Source organism: Panthera pardus, unplaced genomic scaffold (genome assembly GCF_024362965.1).
Source record: "Panthera pardus isolate Hobbes unplaced genomic scaffold, ASM2436296v1 HiC_scaffold_18, whole genome shotgun sequence".
Taxonomy (NCBI): Eukaryota; Metazoa; Chordata; class Mammalia; order Carnivora; family Felidae; genus Panthera; species Panthera pardus.
The window spans coordinates 8,464,977-8,486,472 of NW_026526743.1; the positions used below are offsets into that span (position 1 = coordinate 8,464,977).

General features: G+C 44.0%; 1 protein-coding gene and 1 pseudogene across 1 annotated transcript; one reads left to right on the forward strand and one right to left on the reverse strand.

Moving 5' to 3' along the window:
- Window positions 1–1,752: 1,752 nt before the first annotated feature.
- Window positions 1,753–13,433, reverse strand: LOC109260589 (KRAB domain-containing protein 5-like). The gene is made up of 4 exons (XM_053905824.1): window positions 12,849–13,433; window positions 6,193–6,331; window positions 2,905–3,031; window positions 1,753–2,383 (listed from the first exon to the last, which is right to left on the reverse strand). Exons 2-4 carry the CDS (start codon window positions 6,205–6,207, stop codon window positions 2,277–2,279), a joined length of 249 nt encoding a protein of 82 aa, XP_053761799.1. The 5' UTR covers window positions 6,208–6,331; window positions 12,849–13,433; the 3' UTR covers window positions 1,753–2,276.
- LOC128778017 (60S ribosomal protein L36a-like) lies at window positions 11,614–11,944 on the forward strand (annotated as a pseudogene).
- Window positions 13,434–21,496: the final 8,063 nt, after the last annotated feature.

Sequence of the window (21,496 nt, forward strand, 5' to 3'; positions counted from 1 at the left end):
TTGCTATATAACTATAATTTTAAACTGTGACTGTGTACTCATGAAAAGTAATCATTTTGACTTATCGTAATGTCTCATTGACAATAAATAGTAAAGAATTTTCATTAAAATCAATCATAAACATGGGGTGCCTGGGTGGCTCAGTTGGTTAAGCGTCAGACTCTTGGTTTCGGCTCAGGTCACGATCTCGCGGTTTATGACTTTGAGTTCCACGTTGGGCTCCACTCTGGGAGCACAGAGCCTGCTTGGGATTCTCTCTCTCCCTCTCTCTCTGTGTCTCTCTTATAATAAATAAATAAACTTAAAAAACCAACCATAAAGAGCTCTCATGAAAAATTTCATGAGTAAACACTGAAAATACATTTAAAATGTTTTATGTTATTAATATATTCTTTCTCTTACTATGAATGCTAAGCTATAATCCATTCTTTAGTACCAAGCAGATGAACAAAACCCTTCATTTCTAAACACCATCAAAGTTGTAAAAGATAAGGGAAATCACTTTAGAAAAAATAAATATTTGGAATTAAGTTCAGAAAAACAGATACTTGGGATTAAGTTGAGAAAAAACCTAATGACTAATTGTTCCTAAATTTTATTTAAAGAAAACTACTTTTTTAATATGAAAATTTTATGAATTATCCATCTCACTTCTTTTTTGAAATTTTTTTATTATTAAAAAATTTTTTAAATCTTTATTTTTAAGAGAGAGACAGAGTGTGAGCAGGGGAAGGGCAAAAAGAGAGAGGGAGACACAGAATCTGAAGCAGTGTCCAGACTCTGAGCTGTTGCAAAGAGCCCGACATGGGACTCAAACCCATGAACTGTGAGATCATAACCTGAGCTGAAGTCGGACACTTAACCAACTGAGCCACCCAGGTGACCCTACACCTCACTTCTTATAAAGCACATGCCCATATCATAATGTTTGAGCTAAAAAATCAGAGATGAATCTCATATATAACTAACAAGAAAGTGAAAACACATATAAAAAGGTAACAAGAACTTCATATAAGTCAAAATTATAAAATGATACAATTATTAATGAATGTTACAATTGAAACTTTTTTACACGCTGCAAATTCTACATTCTAAATGTTCTAGGTCCCCTGTGACATTAATTTAAGCAAGAATTCTAGGATATGAATAGGTACATTAAATTATTTTATCACGGGCACCTGGATGGCTCAGTCAGTTAAGCGTCCAACTTCAGTTCAGGTCATGATCACAGCTCGTGAGTTTGAGCCCGGCATCAGGCTCTATGCTGACAGCTCAGAGCCTGGAGCCTGCTTCAGATTCTGTCTCCCTCTTTCTCTGTCCCTTCTCTGCTCATGCTCTATCTCCTTCTCTCTCTCTCTTTTAAAAATAAATAAACATTAAAAACAAGTTAAAAAAATTATTTCATCACTGAGGAATGATCACATAGAACGGAATTTCAGCTTCAGTTAATACAAAGAAAAATGAATTTTTTTTTTAATTTTTTTTTTCAACGTTTTTTATTTATTTTTGGGACAGAGAGAGACAGAGCATGAACGGGGGAGGGGCAGAGAGAGAGGGAGACACAGAATCGGAAACAGGCTCCAGGCTCCGAGCCATCAGCCCAGAGCCTGACGCGGGGCTCGAACTCACGGACCGCGAGATCGTGACCTGGCTGAAGTCGGACGCTTAACCGACTGCGCCACCCAGGCGCCCCTAGAAAAATGAATTTTTAAAGTGAACTAACGGATTAGACTTTCTTCTATTAGGGAGGTGCTTTGTTACCTGATAAAATGACTGACTCTCAATTTTTTAGGATTAAGACTAAAGCCTCCATAATATTGGAAAGCATAAACCAGAAAATGTGTGATCACGGTCTCCAGTGTTCCAGGGATTTCTACACCAAAACCCAATATGGCCACCACTACTCTTAACACACTTGTAACAGGAGGCAAAACAGAATTTAGAAATGGCTTAGCATACAGTTCCTCAGAAATACCGAGATTTCTCTGGAGCCCTCAAAGCAAAGGAGAAGATCTCAGATTATGGAGGCCCTCACACTCCAAGGGGAATCTTCTGGCCCTCACAGTGGACATGATGGACCATCACTGGAGCTAAAGAAGAATCCTTAGGGAGTATAAAAGCATGATAATGTTGGGTAGCAGATGTCCCTCTGTAAGAAGAGAGAAATAAAACTAGGCTTCTTGACTAACTTCCATTCAAGGAGAGTCACTTGAACTACAGTTTAAGGTCTATCTTCCTCCCTCACATTTGGACCTCTCCTCTGTCATTTGCTTCATTCAGGTCCACCTACCTGGATGTGTGGCTACTGTCCCCTTTCCATTCACATCCCAAGCCTCCTTCTTTTGCTCCAAGAAGTTGACCAGGTCTGGTTTTGACACAAGACCTGTAAATTGGAAAAAAGGAATAGGAGTATTACTGGAGATTCTACCTTTCCATCCACTACTATGCTCAGTAGATGAAAGAGGACATTGTAGAATTCTAGAAAATGATTTCCCAAATGCTGTTGCCCAACAGCCCCTTTGAGAACACACAGAAGGGATTTCCAATGTTCACATCTTGACCTCCCACTTCCATGTACTAGACACAATAATAAGGAGTGAAAACTGGAGTTTAAGATGTGGGCAATACCTTGTTATGCCATTCAATGTTTAGAATGGCCACCAATCAACATAAATGATGATGGTACCTTAAGAGAAAGCTGAAGCTGAAAAGGAAATATCAGGAAGATATTTCTCTATCTAATATCAGGAAGAGATTTCTCTATCTTCAAACCCCTACTTCTTTCCCTTACTGCAGGAATCTGAATTCCAATCATGTGAAGAGGAAGCTTCCAAGAGACAGTCTTCAAAGGAAGGAACAAAACCCCGAGTGTGGTTTGGGAAGTCTGGAAGGAGTTATCCTCACCCAAGAGGAGGAGGTGTCCATAGTTCTCTAACATCACATCTCTATAGAGCTCCCGCTGACTGTGGTTCAGGAAACCCCACTCTTCCTGAGAGAATTCTATGGCCACATCCTTGAAGGTCAGCAGTTCCTGCAATAAATACCACAGTTACCAAGTGGCCCAAGGTGGGGTTCATAATCATACCTAAGATGAAAGAGGGAGTTAATGTCACCAGCTAGACCCAAGACCTGAACTTTACTGCTTACCTGCTTGTGCCTGCTGACCTTAGTCCTCATTTTACTTAACCTCTTCTTTCCAACTTATCTTTTATTTCAGGCAAAACACCCCATGGGCACAGTCTCCTGTGATGGAAACAGACAGTATCCAACAAAAGGCAATGACTGCCCTGAGGAAGAGCTTGGATTGGCCTAGTTTGAGCTGAACCCGACTCACACCTCTGCAGATGGACCAAGGAGTAACCCAGTCTCATTACCATTACTCATTATAATACTAAAATCTCCACCCAAGTAGGAACACAAACCTCATTTATATAAGATACAAAGTATGTAAAGAACTGTTGTCTTAAGGAACATGTATGATCTTATGCCCGCATCTATATGACAAGGGCTCTCTTTCTAAATATCCACCCTAACCCTAAATAAAAGGAAACCATTCCCCTTCCCTCTGTGTGTCTCTGCTTTGGAAGTTATTGCCTGTGATCTCCACACTGGTGAAAAATCAAGTTTCCTTTCTGTGATGACTCCACCTGGTGTAGTTTCTATCTATGACTGTTATATTTCAGGATTTTAAGATACTTGAACATGTCAGTCATATGATTCTTGTTTTCATTTTTTGAAAATACAAAGAAGTAAATAGAATGGTATTTCTGTGTCCTGATGTGGAATGAATTACAAACATAGAGGATGGGGGACACCTGGGTAGTTCAGTTGGTTGAGCATCTGACTTCAGCTCAGGTCATGATTTCAGGGTTTGTGAGTTCAAGTCCCATGTCGGATTCTGTGCTGACAGCTCAGAGGCCCGGAGACTGCTTCAGATTCTGTGTCTTCCTCTTCCTCTCTATCTGCCCCTTCCCCCTCACACTCTCTCAAAAATAAATAAACATTAAAAAAAAAAAAAACATAGAGGGTGGAAGTCTGATTTAGAATCTCCACTCCCACAAGTCAATATCCTTACAACAGAAAGGTGAGCCCTTCATTGTCCAGTGAAAACTGATGTGATGAAGGACTCGAATTCAGGGTCAAGAAAGTATCTTTGAGGTGATTTTGGTGTAAAAAGTTGTTTTTAATAAAGCATGGGTAATGACCCATGGGCAGAGCAACCTACACTGTCATTTGGAGAAGCCATTGATTTTATACTTTTAAGTTGGTGGGTAGAGATAAGAAAGTTTCTAAAGAGATTTTCGTATGTTAAAGAAGACCAATAGAGTCCTGCAAGTCTGGCTCCGGTCATGCTAAAGTCCTTTTTTGCATCTAACAAAGCATTAAATTAAGGCTGTTGGGCATTCCTTGAACAATGTCATACTCTACCTATCCCAGGTATTTACAAATGCACTGCAAGTTCAAGGAAATTTAATTTTATCTACACTTCTTTTGTCTTTGTTTTCCTCATCAAAAGCTGCAAGCAAGGGAAGCTCAGAAAAAAAGTTTCCAGTTTAATTGTGATGGTTTCTGAACATCATTCCATAAACCCACCTAAGATCCTTATGAATGATGAGAGGACAAATATGAACTTTGTAAGGGAGAAATCCGGCAAAGACACCAAGCCAAATAATAGAAGGTAGCATCAGCTTTAATGAGAAAAATGATATCAGTGCCTAAGGCATGCCAAAGGACCTATTATTAGTGGTGTGTTCTTGTGGCCACAAAAGAGTGAATCGGAATTAAAATCCAATTATGAAAATACAGTGCATTTATACAAAGTTCAATCACATATACTTTCCACGTTCTGTAATATCCAGTATATTTTAAACAGTATCTTCTTCACATTCTAAGGAGGAAGCCTCCCATTTTTTTTCAAAAACTTTCCGAGTTATTCGGGCCTCATATCGATACATTCTGTGCATTTGTGCATTGTATTAATCCTGGTCTACACAGAGCTGATAACGCATCCAGATGGAACCTATGTAAGAAATTGATTGAAATCCCAAGAACAGAGCCGATCAGCAATAGGAATCTTGGACTCAACACCTTCCCCTGTGAATCTGTCACAAGGGGAATATTTTCAATACATGCAGGACTTTACATCAAAGAGACCAATTGTTGGTTCCCTATTGGAAGCCAGGTTGGAGAATAAGGAATAGTCTCTGGGAAATAGGGGAGGAGTGTTCGGTGGTAAGTAAGTTTAAGAAGTCTGTTGGTGGGGCGCCTGGGTGGCTCAGTCGGTTAAGCGTCCGACTTCAACTCAGGTCATGATCTCACAGTTCGTGAGTTCGAGCCCCGCGTAGGGCTCTGTGCTGACAGCTCAGAGCCTGGAGCCTGCTTCAGATTCTGTGTCTCCCTTTCTCTCTGCCCCTCCCCTGCTCACGCTCTGTCTCTCTCTGTCTCAAAAATAAATAAACATTAAAAAAAATTAAAAAAAAAAAAAAAGAAGTCCGTTGGCTTGCACCAATGGGTTAACAAGGCTTAGGGCATAAAGCCTCCACAGGGTGAAAGCGCCCAAGGCCAGTCATTAAGTAAGACAAAGCATAGAGGCAGAAAGCTGCCAATGAACGAAAGCACCCAAGGTTAGCTAGTGAAAAGGGTGCCTTGTTAGCCTTGAGGCAGCATGCTCCAGAAATCTTAAACTTTGGAGATAACAGCTACTTGGCTGTACAGCCCACAAAGGCTGTATTGTCCATTTGTTGTCTGGTGCCAATATATATCATTGTGCTTTAATCTCAACTTCTAACGCCACTTGCTCCCCAGACCTTTTGCTTCTTACACCCACAAGTTAAAGGTCACTATCTTATTGTTTTCTTCTGCACATTCACCACATATGTAAATTCTTGAGAGCTCAATAAATACGGAGACAAAACCCGTGTTCAGGGCTCTTGTCCCCTTCTGGACATTAGCCTCTCATATTCAATTCTGCATCTGTTCTCTTGCTGGACAAGAGAGAACTTCAGACTCAAAGTCTGCAACAGTGTTCTAAAGATATAACCTTGAATATCATTTCTGAAAAGGTTTTAAAATCAGGTGAAAAAATGAGGCAGGAACATCAGAAGTAGAGGAATCAACATTTCCAATTTCTAAATGCATGGAATTTCAAGAGAAAAAGACAATACAGACTCTGACCTGGGATACCAGGCTTACCTGAGGACTGGCCATTTCTTCTTTCACCTCGTTCTCTAGATTTCTTTCTCAGAAGATATTTGTGGAGAAATCACTGCTGCATCAGGGGAAAATGCCTTTATACCCACTGGAAGAGCCTCTTCAAAAGTAAACTGCTCACCTGCAGGCAGGACATTGTAATGCAAAAAAGGCGAAACTTCCTAGTCTTTTGCATCCTGATATTTGGAAACTATGAGCTCCTACTTGCAGGCCAATCAGCGACTGACTGTTCCTTCTCTTCTTTCAGGGGCTTCTCCTCCTACCCATTCTGCTACAGCATAGGAACAATGTGCTGCATGGGCCTGACCCACACAGACTCCTGTAGGGGAGATCTAGTTACCTCTCCTTGAGCCAAACCCTGCCCTCCACTCTCTTAAATTAATGGGAAGCTTTCGTGCTTAACCCTGGCCTCACTTAGAATCACCTGGAGGACTTAAAACAACACTGTTGTTCCCACTTACACCGACTGATGGAATCTGAGGGGGAAGGCATCAGATATGACTGTTGTTTGAAACTCCAAGTGTGATCCATGGTGAAGCATTTGGGGAGGTGACCAAGCAAAAAAAAACAAAAACAAAAACAAAAAAAAACATTAACCAAGGCTATGATTGTTATCCACATTTAAATCCATTCCTTCTTCACTGATCAGAGTTTCTGGAGAATTACACATTCTCTCTCCTTTGGCTTCATGGAGGGAGACACCCTTACAAATGGAACTTTCCCTGATATATGCACATGTATCAGACATGCAAATGTCTCTTACAAAGGAAACTTGTACTGGGTTTAAAGGTTTTCCTTTGCTGTTTCTTTAAAATAACAACCTATAATAATTCTTAGGACAAAGATACATTTTGGGGTGAGAAAATGCCCCTCTTCAGTAGGAAAATGTTTATTTTCATAAGTAACTGCCACACACAGTTTTCTGAAGTGAATGTATTTTTTACACTTCCATCAGCAATATATGAGAATTGTAATTCCTCAACATTTAAATGGAAATTTGGTGTTATCCTTTTTCTTTATTTTAGCCATTCTAGAAAATATTGAGTGGTTTTTCACTGTAAAATATGAAGTGGTCTTACTACAGTTGTCCTGATGACTCAAACTGAAACCACTTAAAAACATAAAGTTGAACAAAAATCAAAATGGCTACATCAAAACATCAATGAGGGTTGACATTAAACTAACCTTTTTTTTTTTTTTTTTCTCCTTTGGGAAACTTTCAGTCTTTCCTTCTTAGCTTTTTTTTTTTTTTTTTTTTTTGCCTTTACAGAACCGGTACTGCACTGAAAATATGATGAACAAGGCTGGCAGCAAAGATAATTCCTGTCTAACCAAGATAGGTCCCACATTTCCCTACAAAACCCTCCAGCCCCTTCCTCTGGGTGGGCTTACAGTTCTGAAGGCCCTAACCTGCTGCAGCCACCTTTGCCTGGCAAAACAATAAAGCTATTTTTCCTCTTTTTCCCAGTCTCTGTCTTCTGGTTATATTGGCTCTGGAGTACTGAGGTCAGTTTTCAATAACAGAATGAGGGGCGCCTGGGTGGCGCAGTCGGTTAAGCGTCCGACTTCAGCCAGGTCACGATCTCGCGGCCCGTGAGTTCGAGCCCCGCGTCAGGCTCTGGGCTGATGGCTCGGAGCCTGGAGCCTGTTTCCGATTCTGTGTCTCCCTCTCTCTCTCTGCCCCTCCCCCGTTCATGCTCTGTCTCTCTCTGTCCCAAAAATAAATAAAAAACGTTGAAAAAAAAAATTTAAATAACAGAATGAATATGTAGGAGACGAAAACTTTCTTCTTCTTCCATTCTCAATTCTTTGGTTGTTATAATAGTTAAACTGACATAAGACAAAAATCACAAGAGGAAAAAAAAAAAAAACTTAATTATGAGAACCTTAAGGGTCCAAGGCCTCAAAGTCCTCCTGACATACTGGATGATAGTTGCTCATTATTCTATGGGGACAACAGGACCCCATGGACATATGATTATTTGAACAGTTGGAAAATGGGATGGATTCCCCAACAACTTCATAACTCAACTATCACCTTGATCAATTCTTTGTGGCTAGAATGACAAAATTGCTCTTTAAAAGCCAGAGTGTACCCCAGTCCAGGGTTAACTATGGACTTGTGGACATAATGCATGACCCCACTTTCCTTACGGTTAGATTGGATAATGCACTTAGGAATGCCCTTATCTCCTGAGACAAGTCTTCTCCCACTTGCCAGTGATTCCTCATAATTAGGATATTAGTAAGGCTAGACCTCAAACAAAGAGGGTTTCTTGGTGGTTTTATTCCTTAGTCCCATTTGTCCCAGGAACCACCTCTATTGATGTACAATTCCAAATAGAGGCTTTATACAAGCACACAACAGCCCTCCCAGTAAAGAAACCTCAAAACTTGCTATGGGGTAGTCTCTGACAGAAATGACTCCACATCAGGTCCAGAGTGTCTTAGAGACCAAAGGCCCAGTGGGTGATGGGAGGCTGACTTATTAAATACCAGGTTATGCTCTTAAATATACCTTAAATACTTAACACCTGTCCAATTTTAATTCCAGCTACCCCTATGTCTGGGCCTGACTATCGTACATCTGTGTTACAACATGACTGCTCAGAGATTATTGATCTCATTTAGTCTAGCCAATCAGATTTAAGACTCCCCTTATTAAAAATGCTGATGACAGTTGGCTTATTGATAGCAGTAGTTTCATGGAAAGGGGGATAAGAAAATCTCAGTAGGCTACAGTCAGTCTGACTCAGACTGCTGAGGCCAAAGCCCTCCCAGCAAATACATCTGCCTAAGAAGCAGAGTCACTCATGCTTTACAACTGGCAAAGGGTCTCAAAATTAAGATGTTTACTGACTCTAAATATGACTTCCTAATTCTACATCCCCACGGAACAATTTGGAAGGAAAGGGGATTACAATCAAGCCCATAATAACTCCCCAATCAAATATGGGCCCTAAATGATTACTCTTCTTGAGGCTGTACACCTACCCAAGGAAGTAGCTGTAATTCACTTCAAAGGACAGTAAAAACATATGACCTTAGGATCTAAAGGAAACAATTTAGCAGGCTGTGCAGCCAAGCAGGCAGCACAAAATAAACAAATATGAAGTCTTACACTAGTCTATACACTAGTGTTAATAATGAGAGGAAAATATTTATTATCCCCCCCTCACCCCAAATAATCAATGGAAGGTAATATAGGGTTTGCACAAGGCTACTTGAGTAAAAAGGCTACTGAGGTGACAAAATCCTTGCTAAAAGAAATTATCCCTAGATTTGGACTGCCTTCATCCCCACAAAGTGACAACGGACTGTCTTTTATTGCACAAATAATTCAGGAAATAGCTTGGGCCTTAAAGAAATTAATTACTATTTACATTTAGTCTGGTGTCCACAGTGCTCTGGAAAGGTAACCCTCCAAAACCAAATGGCCCTTGATATCCTGACTGAAGTTCAAGGAGGCCCGGAATTAGATGACGACTCCTGAGGGGACTGGATGGCTATGTGGGTCTAACTTGTGTCCATGGCTTAGCCCAGGCTGGATAGGCCCCTGTACTTTGGGTTTTGCCTGGATACATGGATGCATTATTAAAACCATTACCAACCCAGCCAAACTTCCAAATTTAAAGCAATGATGGACAGGTTCTGTGTCTTATCGGTATGACCACCTAATCCATCTTTGTTCCCTCCTGGGACTGGAGGATGTTGCTTGGCACATGGAAGCTCTATAAATACACAGTCAAAGCCCTAAATGACACTCGAAATAGCATTTCCCTATTAAACACTGAAGGAATACAAATGCATAAAGCAATTTTAAAAATAAAATGGCATTAGACATTTTACCTGCTGCACAAGGTGTAACATGTGCTATCATTAAGTACAGAATGCCGTGTATACGTTCCAGGTCACCATAAAAATGTTTCTGGGTTTCTAACTGATATAAATACTCACATTGCTGCTCTAAAAGATCCCTCCCTTTCCTTTAATGACTGGTCAAACTCCTGGACTGGAAGAGGATTTTTGTCAACTACCAAAGGACTCTTATTTCAGCTTCATTTTCGTTTTGTTATTCTAATCGTGTTTTGTTGTTTTCTCCCATGTCTCTCTACTTGGTGCCTAGACTCCTTCACCGCCATAACTTCAAGCTGACAGATGATCCTTTGCACTCAGGAAGATCCATACATGAGATCTCCCTTGGACTCAGCTGTCCTATATATATAAGTCCCCAACTGATCAATATTGACCCATAGGTAGGGACATCTCTATGCCCCTCATTCAGTAGGAAGAAGTTACAGAAGATGAGACCTTCCACCCTCAGCAGCCGTAAAGATTTAAGGGTCAAAATTATTCAGGGAGAAATGATGTGGGAAACAAAGGCACAAGAAAATAAATTTCCATACTGCCTATAGCCCATTCACAAGTCCTTGAAACACAGAGAGTGACATTTCCTCTAGGAATTTAGCTGCCTGGATGATGACTGTTCACTAAGGACAAAAGGCAATCTTAACCCAACCCTCCAGGATCCTGTAAGTCTATTTTAACATATAAAAATTCCTGTGGAAACTTTTTTTATCTCTACCCCCTCCCCACCCATCCCAAGATATATGTTGGCAATCATCTTCCAAGCATCTGGCCCACTGATATACATCTGAAGGGTCTTGTGACTGAGTTTTTACCAAACAGTAATAAATGGACCTTTTCTTAACAATATATAGTCCCCTCAGGATCCTGGAAACCTTGCTTCCAAAATTCCTTAGACTTACACTATCCCTAACCGCCTCCCAACTTGAAGGTACATAATTAGTCACCTGTCATAACCCCAGTTCAGCCCTCTCTGCCTATGGTCCCTGTGCTTTAATAAAACCACCTTTTTGCACCAAAGACATCTCAAGAATTCTTTCTTGGCCATGGGCTCCAAACCCCAAATTTTCCACATCTCTGAGGTGGGGATTATTATTTTAGGTACCCGGAGGCCAGAAATACAAGGAAACAACGTCCCCATCCTTGAAATGCCTTCCAGGCACTAGCTGCTGAACATTTCAACCTCTTCACTACGTAAATGTGGTTTTCATGGTTGCTCGAATTTACAAATGTCAGAGGGGGAAAAAAAATCTGACACTTCCTAAAAACAGGCTTGCCTCTATTCAAAACAGTTCGCCCAACTCACAGATTTATTTATTTATTTATTTATTTATTTATTTATTTATTTATTTCACAGGTATAAGCACATAGCAAGCTTTCTGGGCTTCTAGACAAGGGTGGGAAGTAAATGTTAAACTACAGAGTTTCCTTTGGGCACTGGACAGAGGAAACTGCCCTGAAGCAACTGACTGTCATCGTTAGTCAGGGCTCACCATCAATCAGAACCTTCCAGCTCTTTCTTTCCCTGCTGATAGTGCTCTCGCAACCATGGTGAACCTTCCTAAAACCCACCAGACTTTCTCCAAGAAGTGTGGCAAGCACCAATCCTGCAAAGTGACACAGCACAAGAAAGGCAAAGATTCTCTTTATGCCCAGGGAAAGTGGTGTTATGACAGGAAGCAGAGTGGCTATGGTGGGCAAACGAAACTGACTTTCTGGAAAAAGGCTAAAACTACAAAGAAGATTGTTCTGAGGCTTGAATGTGTTGGTACCAACTGCAGATAAGAGAATGCTGGCTATTATGAGATGCAAGCATTTTGAACTGGGAGGAGATAAGAAAAGAAAGGGCCAAGTGATCCAGTTCTAAGCTTCATATTTTATTACATTATGAAGATAATAAGATCTTGAGGTTATGTTCCAAACAAGAAAAGGCGGGGGGGGGGGGGGCGCCTGGGTGGCTCAGTAGGTTAAGCATCTGACTCTTGATTTCAGCTCAGGTCATGATCTCATGGTTTGTGGGATTCTCTTTCTGCCCCTCCCCTCTTACACGCATGGGTGCCCTCTCTCTCTAAAAATAAGTTAAAAAAACAAAAAACAAAAACAAAAACTCAGACCCTTCCAGGAACTGATTCTTGGGGCCAAGAATAGGTGGAAGCTCTTCACAGGGTGGTGTATGTTGACCCATGGACAGGTACCCTGCTTCATAGCTCTGTGGGACAGAGGGAGTCAGCACCCTGACTGGCTGCAGGAACAGGGCTGGGAAGCTAGCATCTGGGTCCCACGACTGGATCTGTGTTGTGCATGACTCTGGGCAAGTGGTTTCTTTTCCCAGGTTCAGTTTTCTCCCGCGTGAGGTGGGCGGGTTGGGAAGCTGGTCTTTGCCAGTTCTGCCATCCAACAGGTGCTGAGCGTTGCTGGGAATCCAGGGCGAGACTCAGGAGCAAGATCTCAGAAGGGGATTCCATGGCAGGATCTCTCCTACTCGGGATCAGAGCCATAAATTGGCTCTTCCATAGCAGACACATTTCTTCAGCATCCCCTCCACTCAGACTTTCTCCTTCTAGGTGGCCTTCAACAGCCTTCCCTGCAGGATAGGAGCCTTCCTCCACACCTCCCTCTTTCCCGACCTCCTTTGCAAGCTCCCAGCAGGCCTGCGGCTCCTCCTCTTCCTCCCCGGAAGCAACGTGCCCTGCGTGCGCCCACCTTCCGGCCCAGCGGGAGCTCCAGCGGGCGCCCCTCCCCCCACCGTACGGACCCACACCTTCCCATACCTTAGTTACCTGGACAGATGCCTGCAAGCGTAGTCAGGAATCCTGCCCCTGACGTCGGCCTCCAGCTCTCAGCGGAGGGCGTGGCGACGGCGGGGAGGCAGGAGGGGGAAAGGCACCAGCCAGCAGCCGTGCCAGCGCTGCTCAAGTTTCACTTTTAGTCTATGGGTCTGCTCCCCCGCCCCGCGCCAGCTTTCCCGGGATAAGTAGCGTTAGCGGGCAGGGAAGAGCTCGGCGCTGCACGGTAAGAGCAGGCTGCACGGTAAGGGCAGGCTGCGCGGGGCGGGGCGGGGCGAGGGGCGGGGCCTGTCCGGGGCCGGGGCCCTCCTTCGCCTCTGCCTCCGCCTCCAGCTGCCACCGCCTCCGCCTCGGCCGCCTCCTCCCCGAGGTATTGTTGCAAATCCTTCTTCCTTCCCCACCACCTTCCGCTGGGGGGCGCCCGGGGAACCACCGGCCCTTCTCCGGCGAGAGGGCTTCCGGGGAGGCAGGAGCGCGGAGCTTGGAGCGCGCGCATAGCCCCGGCCCACGGTGCGCAAGTGCCGGCCGCGGCGCAAGCACTGGATGCACGCACGGCAGAGGGGACCCCGAGCTTTCCGGAAGTCTGGGTCTGGGCGGGGTTGGAACCCTTCCCTGAGTGCCCCTGCACACCCCGCCTTGGGTTTCCTGTGCGTCCTGGGGGCGGGCCACACACAGCCACTTGGAGCTCTCCTGGTACAAAGAGCCTGGGAAGCTAGTCGTTCGAGCCCCGGAGAGGAGGAGGGCCTCCCCGGAGTCACTGACTAGAGGCCGAGCCATAATTGACATAGATGGTTTCCAAGTGCTGTTTCCTTTTCTCCAAGCATTTCTCTAGTACCAACTGTGTGCCAAGCGCTGTGCTGGGTGTGGGGTCAGAGAGGCCGGTGGGGCCCAGTCCCAGCCCTTAAGGACCGCTCAGTCAACTGAGGTGCTTAACCTGATCCAAGATAAATCGGGGGGAACGAATTGGATAAAGGTGTTTTGGCTTTGTTTGTTTTGTTTTGGTTTGGTTTTTTTATTATTTTTGAGAGAGAGGGGTGATCTCAAGCGGGGCTCTGCGCTGACAGTAGCAAGCCCAGTGTGGGGCTTGAACTCACCTGAGCCGAACTCCCATGCTCAACTGACTGAGCCATTCCCTCTTAAAGCCCCCCATCTCACAGAAGTCATTAGTATTGCATTGCCTTCATAGCACTTTTTTATGGGGTAGGTGAATTTTACAATTGTTTTTATTACTTAGCTCTCAGTTGCTGTGGGAGAGATGGGTCACAAGAATTAGGCTTGTTTTGCAGAATGTGGGCAAGAGTTCAGGGGTGAAGAGCTTTCCCATGAGGTGCTCGGCTTTAACTGACAGAATGAGAATCAGATTCCCATCTCCAAAGCTCCTCTCGTGCTCCTTGACTCATGCAGGTTAAGCATGAGAAATAGACGGGAAAGTCCTTAGCAGGTCCTATACACTGGCAAGAAACTTAGTATTATTTCACTGTGTAGGTAGTGCAAGAAATGAGCATAAGTCTAGGCCCATGGTAGTGACTCAACAAACACCCACCGTTTTTGTTAGAGGAGATGCTATGTGCTCAAGAAATTTTGGTTCAATGAACTCCTTTTTTTTTTTTAAGTCTTTTTTTTTTTTAGTCTTTTTTTTTTTTTTTTTTTTTTTTTTTTTTTTTTTTTTTTTTTTTTTTTTTTTTTAATTGAGAGACCACAAGCAGGGGAGTGATAGAGAGAGAGAGAGTCCCAAGCATGCCTCCCACCCAGAGCCTGGGTGTCTCAGTCGGTTAAGAGTCTGACTCTTGGTTTCTGCTCAGGTCATGATCTCACAGTTCGTGAATTCGAGCCCCGAGTAGGGACCTGCACTGACAATGTGGAGCTTCCTTTGGATTCTCTCTCTCTCTCCTCTCTCAGTGCCCCTCCCCCACTCATGAGCGCGTGCGCGTGTGCTTGCGCGCGCGCTCTCTCTCTCAAAAATAAACTTGAAAAAAAAAGGAAGAAGGTTCTGCCATGAGAGTGGTACAGTACAGCACTAAGTTGTGTATGCACTGGAACTCATATGGGAGTTTGTTGGAAGGGCCAGGTCTTAGGTTAGACATTGAAGTTAGGTCTAAATTAGACACAGACAGGTCCTGTTGACTCCCTTCAGTCTGCAAACACCATTTCCCCCCCTCCCATCCCTAAGGACCTTTGGTTTTCCCATGGCTTTCATTTTCTGATTTGTCATCTTCATTTTCTTCTGGCTGACACCTGACTTGGGCAATGGAGAGGGGAAGGACATAGGGAGTCATGGTGTTATGAGAACTTCTGGCTTTGGGCTTAGCTGAGGAGCTTCTGTGCTATTCTGTTCTATTTTGTTCCATTCTGCAAGAGTTACTGACCACCTTTTTTTTTTTTTTTTTTTTAAGTTTATTTATTTTGAGAGAGAGAGAACATGAGCAGGGGAGGGCCAGAGAGAGACTGGGGGACAGGAGGTCTGAAGCAGGCTCTGTGCTGACAGCCGAGAGCCTGATACTGGGCTCGAGTTCACAAACTGTGAGATCATGACCTGAGTCGAAGTCAGGTGCTCAACTGACTGAGCCACCAAGGTGCCCCACTGAGCACCTTCTTTGTCTAAGACATCCTTTTAAACACTTAGGAAGATCTGGAGAAAGTTGTGTTGACATATTTGGCTTTATTTTCTCATCATGGAAATGAGATGATTGGGTTTAGTGCATTCATTTACCACATATTTATTGGCCTGCAGTTTATAAAGCACTTTGCTGTGTCTCAGGGGTGCCATGATGATTTGGAAAAGGTCCTTGCTATTTATTTGTCTGTTTGTTTGTTTAGAGAGTGTGGGGGAGGGGCAGAGACAGAGGGAGAGAGAATCCCAAGCAGGTATTTGATATCAGGGATTCAGCCTGAGATCACAGCCTGAGTCAAAATCAAGAGTCTGACACTCAACTGACTGAGCCACCCAGGTGCCCCAAGGTCCTTGCCCTTTTTTTTTTTTTTTAATGTTTACTCATTTTTGGCAAAGAGTGCAAGCAGGGGTGGGGCAGAGAGACAGGGAGACACAGAATCCAAAGCAGGCTCCAGGCTCTGAGCTGTTAGCACAGAGCCCGATGCAGCACTTGAACTCACGAACCATGAATTCATAACTTGGGCCAAAGTAGGACACTTAACTGACTGAGCCACCCCAGGCTCCTTGCTTTTAAACAAGACACACAGTCCGGTAAGAGAGGTGCAATAGAATATATATTGGGCAAGATGTGATGTCCCTTAGAATGCTGTGATTATTTGGGGTCCTATTCCCCAGAGTATTATGACTATTCTGTTAGAAAAAGGTCCTGTAGCCAACTAAGTGTGGTAAAGTCCAAGTGCAACAAAATTAAATGGGTATTTTTATCATGGGACTCTCTGAGCCTTTAGTAACCTAATCCACACTGTGACCTCCCAAGAGGTTTGTTTCTCAAAGTTATTTGATCAGAGAGTCCCCACCCTCCTCCTTTTTTTTTTTTTTTTTTTCTTAATCCCCCTAAGACATTCCTTAGGCTTAGAGTTCCAGTGTGCTTTGGGAAAAGCTGCTGTGAGCCATAGATCCAGTCTGTAGCATCTGAGCATAGGAGGGGTACTCAGGCATGCACTGTAATCACAGAAACAGGGTTGGAAGTTCTACAAATGCAAGGTGTGCTCACACACTAGGTGATTTCAGACACAAGGACATGTGACTAGGGTTGAGGGTGTGAAATCAGAACAGGAGGGCTGAGCTTGTGAAGGAGTTGTATAAGCAGAGGGGCTGGAAGATTGTCAAGAGTCATCAGGAACAGGGGTTGAGTGTCCGACTCTTGATCTCAGCTCAGGTCATGATCTCACAGGTGGTGAATTTGAGCCCTAAGTCAGCACGGAGCCTGCTTAAGATTCTCTCTCTGTCCCTTCCCTGCTCATGTGCCTTTCTCTCTCTCTCTCTCTCTCTCTCAAAAAAAAAAAAGAAAGAAAAAGAAAAAGAAAAAAGAGAGGGCCACTGGGAAGCAGAGATGCAGATTCCCTCCTCTGAGCCAACCCCTCGCCACCTGCACTGCAGTTTTTCCAACATTTCATCTCTCCTTCCTCTTCTGCTGATTCCATCTGGAGTCATTTTAGACCAGATATGCTCCAGACTGGATTTACTGGTTCACTTTACTGATCAAACACTTGTCAGGACCTTCTGATCACAAGTAAGCTTACAAATTAAATTGAGCATTCAACCCTCCTTCCCCCTCTACAGTGTTCTCCTGAAAGTCTGGTTTTATTCTGGGTTTTTCTGCCTGGTGTCAGTTCTGTGAATAACTAGTGCAAAACTACATTCCCAGGGGGATTCCTGGCCCAAGGGAGTCAGGGAATTGGGGCCAAGAGTGAGGATAGTTTTAGGGCTCATCTGCCATTAGAAGAACTGTGCTCTAGATTCGTGGTGACCTCTTCAGGTACGTCTTCCCCACATAACACCCCCTCCTTCTTCTGAATTAACAGACTGACTTCATAAATGTCATTGCATTCTAGAAGGCCCATTCCTCAGGTCAATGTAAAGTCTTTCAACCCAATCACTTCCTTGTTTGGGCTGGAGATGCCATAGTCCTGTAACAGGATATCCTGTGGGGCAGTTAAGACTCCACTTCTTTTGGGGTTAATTGTCTACTCTGAGTAAGGAATTCTGTCCTATGTGGGTCCATGTTCTTCAAGTACCAGAGGAGAGAACAGACTTCTCCATATATGGAAATTCTTACCCACCACACTCATCTATTGGAAGGGTAGGAGGTGATTCAGGGTTTAGGAGAAGCAGGATTTGAATTCTAGTTTCCAGGAACAAAGTCATGCCCCTCCCCCCCTCGTCCTGCCCCCTCCATTCCTTTGCCCCTCATTCTGGAAACAGAGGAGAGAATGTCTCAGTGCTGTTTCCCTTAGGTCTTAGGACCACCTCCCTGCAGTGGGGCTCCGGGTGTGTGAGAGGAGGGCCAGCTGCCTGTGGGGCCTGACTCTGGTGAGAACATCATTATTGATGGAGCAAATGGCATTTCTGCTCGCAGACCTGGGGCTTGCAGCTGTGTGGAGTTGTACAGTGACAGGATATGTTGCTGGAAGTACTGGCCACTTTGATTTGGCATGTGGACAGCTCCTTTTCCAGGGGAGCTCTTCTCACAGTGGGATTTAGAGATGGACTCTGCCTGATGGAAAATTCCATTAAAAAAATTAAGTTTATTTATTTTTTAAAGCAAGAGAGACAGAGCATGAGTAGAGAAGGGGCAGAGAGACAGAGGGAGACACAGAATCCAAAGTGGACTCCAGGCTCTGAGCTGTCAGCACAGAGCCCGATGTGGAGCTCAAGCTCACAGACTATGAGATCATGACCTGAGCTAAAGTTGGCGGCTTAACCGACTGAACCACCAGGCGCCCCCAGGAAAATTCTATTTTTATATAAAAACAGAGAGAGAGAGAGACAGACAGACAGACAGATTTCCTCCCACTTGAGGCATAGCCAGAATTGGGTAGAAAGGCAATTGAGGAGTGTTGTCTGATTGCTAGGGTTAGAGCAATGAGCCACAGGGACTTTTCTACATGCTTGAGTAAGAATCGTTTTAGCTAAAAAACAAAATTATGGTTGGCTTTAAGCAGATAAAATGTTGCCATATATGCAGCATTTGCATGGCATCCATAGTCTGGGATCAATACCCAGCATTGCAGGATGGCATGTGGTTGATGGACTATCAGCATTGGAAGGAGTCTTAGAGATTATTCGTTTGGTCCACCTCATTTTGCCACAGGATGGTAGGCGGTAGAAGCCTGGGGAGCCCAGCTAACTCACCCTGCCATCGGGCACCGGGCTGATTGGGTGGGATTAGAACCCAGATCTTTTGGCTCTCAGATCGTTCCTCCTTCCAGTACACTCTGCAGGCAGAGGCGGAGAAGGACATGCCCATGTTGCAGGTAAGGAAATTGGGACTCTGGGTACCAGAGTTGCCCACACTTACTGATCCGATTGGTGACCCTGAGAACCAGTACCCAGTTATTTCAGACCTCTTTGTACCACGTTACATGGGCTCAGATGCCTGAATTTGTTGTTTTTAGATTTTTTTTTCCTTTTTTTTTTTTTTCTCTCTTTCTTTTTTTGGTGTCTACTTACTCTGCTTTTGGTCATTTGAATGTTACTTGAATGTGAGCTGCTGCCTTCTGATTCTGCTCTGCTGTCTGTATCTTTTTCTTTCCTGAAAGGGATACTGGCTTGTCCACAGTGCAGAACTGAATAGTGGAGACTTTTATTTCCATTTCTCCCAGGGTGGAAATTACGGATGGGCCTTGGAAAGGAATGAGCATGGCTTCCCATCTTAGCTCCTACCACTATCCTGGAAGCTGCCAGAATTCTGGAGTGTGTTTCCCATCGAAAGGTGAGCCTCTGAATGGATTTTATACACACACACACCAATACACACATTCATAGACACACAGACACACAGATACGCATACACGCCAGCTCACAGACATACATACAGACACACGCATACTCATAGACACATACACTCAGACATGCACACAGATACATACACAGGGAGACACATATACACAGCACACACATAGACACAAAGACACAGACACACAGACATATACTCTTAGACACATGCACAGACATACATACAGACACAGATACAGGCACACACACACACACACACAGATACGCATACACTTATACATGTACACAGACATACATACAGTAGACGCACACAGACACACACAGACATCCATACAGTAGACACACACAGACACACACTTCTTTGCCTTCTTTGATATCAGGACAGCTTTCGAGAGAGACTTAGAGGGCACCACCCTCTCTCACAGCCGCCAGATGTTACATGGCCTTGGGTAGTTTTTTGTACTCAGTACAATTTTGCCACTGTTTTCCATGATATTCACAGTGAATTCCAAAAGCCTCCCCATGTACAGTGAGGGTGTATGTGACCTGAGTACTATTCCATTGCTTTCGGGGGGATGTGAAATTTTGTACACACAGAGAACTTTTAACTGGAGGCCCCAATGTGATTCAATCCTCTCCAATTCTGGGGTACACTTGTCTCCTGGAGACACACACAGACTCTGGTACAACATCAGAAATGTGGGGCAGGCTGATGCTCCCCTATCAAATCTTATACAGAACAGCCCTCCCCATTAACAAAACCTGGTACTCTTTCCTCAGAAATGTACTGGGAGCCTCACTACTTACATTGGACTCACAGTGGAATAATTGGGCCACTTCATTAAGACCTAATTGATGCTAGGCCTCATCAGGGACTAAGGACTATAGGGCTGAGACACAGGAGATTGTAGTTTTAGAACTACACAGTGGATCCCAGTGTGAAACCAATGCTGAGAACGACTTTTCTAAACATGCGTTGTCAAACTTTCATGTATATACGAATCACTTGAGGTTCCCTTTATTTTATTTTATTTTATTTTTTTAACGTTTATTTATTTTTGAGACAGAAAGAGACAGAGCATGAACGGGGGAGGGGCAGAGAGAGAGGGAGACACAGAATCGGAAGCAGGCTCCAGGCTCTGAGCCATCAGCCCAGAGCCCGACGTGGGGCTCACACTCACAGACCGCGAGATCGTGACCTGAGTTGAAGTTGGACGCTTAACCGACTGAGCCACCCAGGCGCCCCTTGAGGTTCCCTTTAAAAACAGATTCTGGGTCCCCATACTCAGACATCATTACTCTTTAGATCTGGATGAAGCCGATTAATTTGTGTTTTTAACAAGCATTGAGGTTACTGTCCCCAAGCTTCATCTCCAGTAGCACTAAGCTAGAGAAAGCTGAAGACCACACCCGAGTCCCTTACACCCAACTGTCCTATCTCAACACAAACACTGCTATTCCCAGTGTGAAAACTACTAACAGCTTCTGGGAAGATGTCATTCTCTGCAAATCCCCTGCAAATTGGAAAGGGACTAAATAAGGCAGTGGTGTCTGAGCGAGGCTGTTTGCCGTAAATAAGATGTACTCATTCATCAAAGGGATGTTTATTGAGTATCTACTACATGCCCCAGGTGTATGAGGACACACTGTGTCCAGAACACTGTGCTGGGAATCTTACATACAAGATGTGAGTTAATCTTTCTAAAGTCGGGGGAATCAGGTGGTATGTGTTCATTTTTCCAGGAGGATTGGTTTCTGTGTATGCCTTCCCGGGAGTAGAGAGTCCTTCTCTTCTTTCTCATTATCAGTAATTTTAAAAATAATGTTGGATGTGAGGGCACAAATATAGAAAGCAGACTGGGGGACAGAATGGAAGGGTAGATTAGGGGCTCTGAGGGAAACCTGATGTATTTATGTATTTGCATTTATGTATTTGGTTTATTTTAATGTGTGAAAAATCAATGGACACCCCAGGAATGGAAGATGGTTTGCAGACGTGTTACCTTGGAGGTACTGTTTGAACCAGAAAGGTGAAAGTGACTTCCCAAATTGTAAATCCTTTGCTCTCCTTTATCTGAGTCTGAGTGTCAGCAAAGTATGAATGCCAACTTGGGTCATCCAGGAGGTGGAGCTGCCAGGAACTCTGTTCTCCGAGCTGTTCTGAGAAGGGAGGATCAGGGACTGGCAGTGGAGCTGTGGAGGGCAATTTGTGGTCTAAGAGGTC

Bases quoted from the DNA above. Each gene is read 5' to 3' on its own strand.
- LOC109260589 (XM_053905824.1), bottom strand. The intron at 2,384-2,904 runs GTGAGGATAACT...TCCAATTTACAG, and splicing joins TGGACACCTCCTCCTCTTGG to GTCTTGTGTCAAAACCAGAC.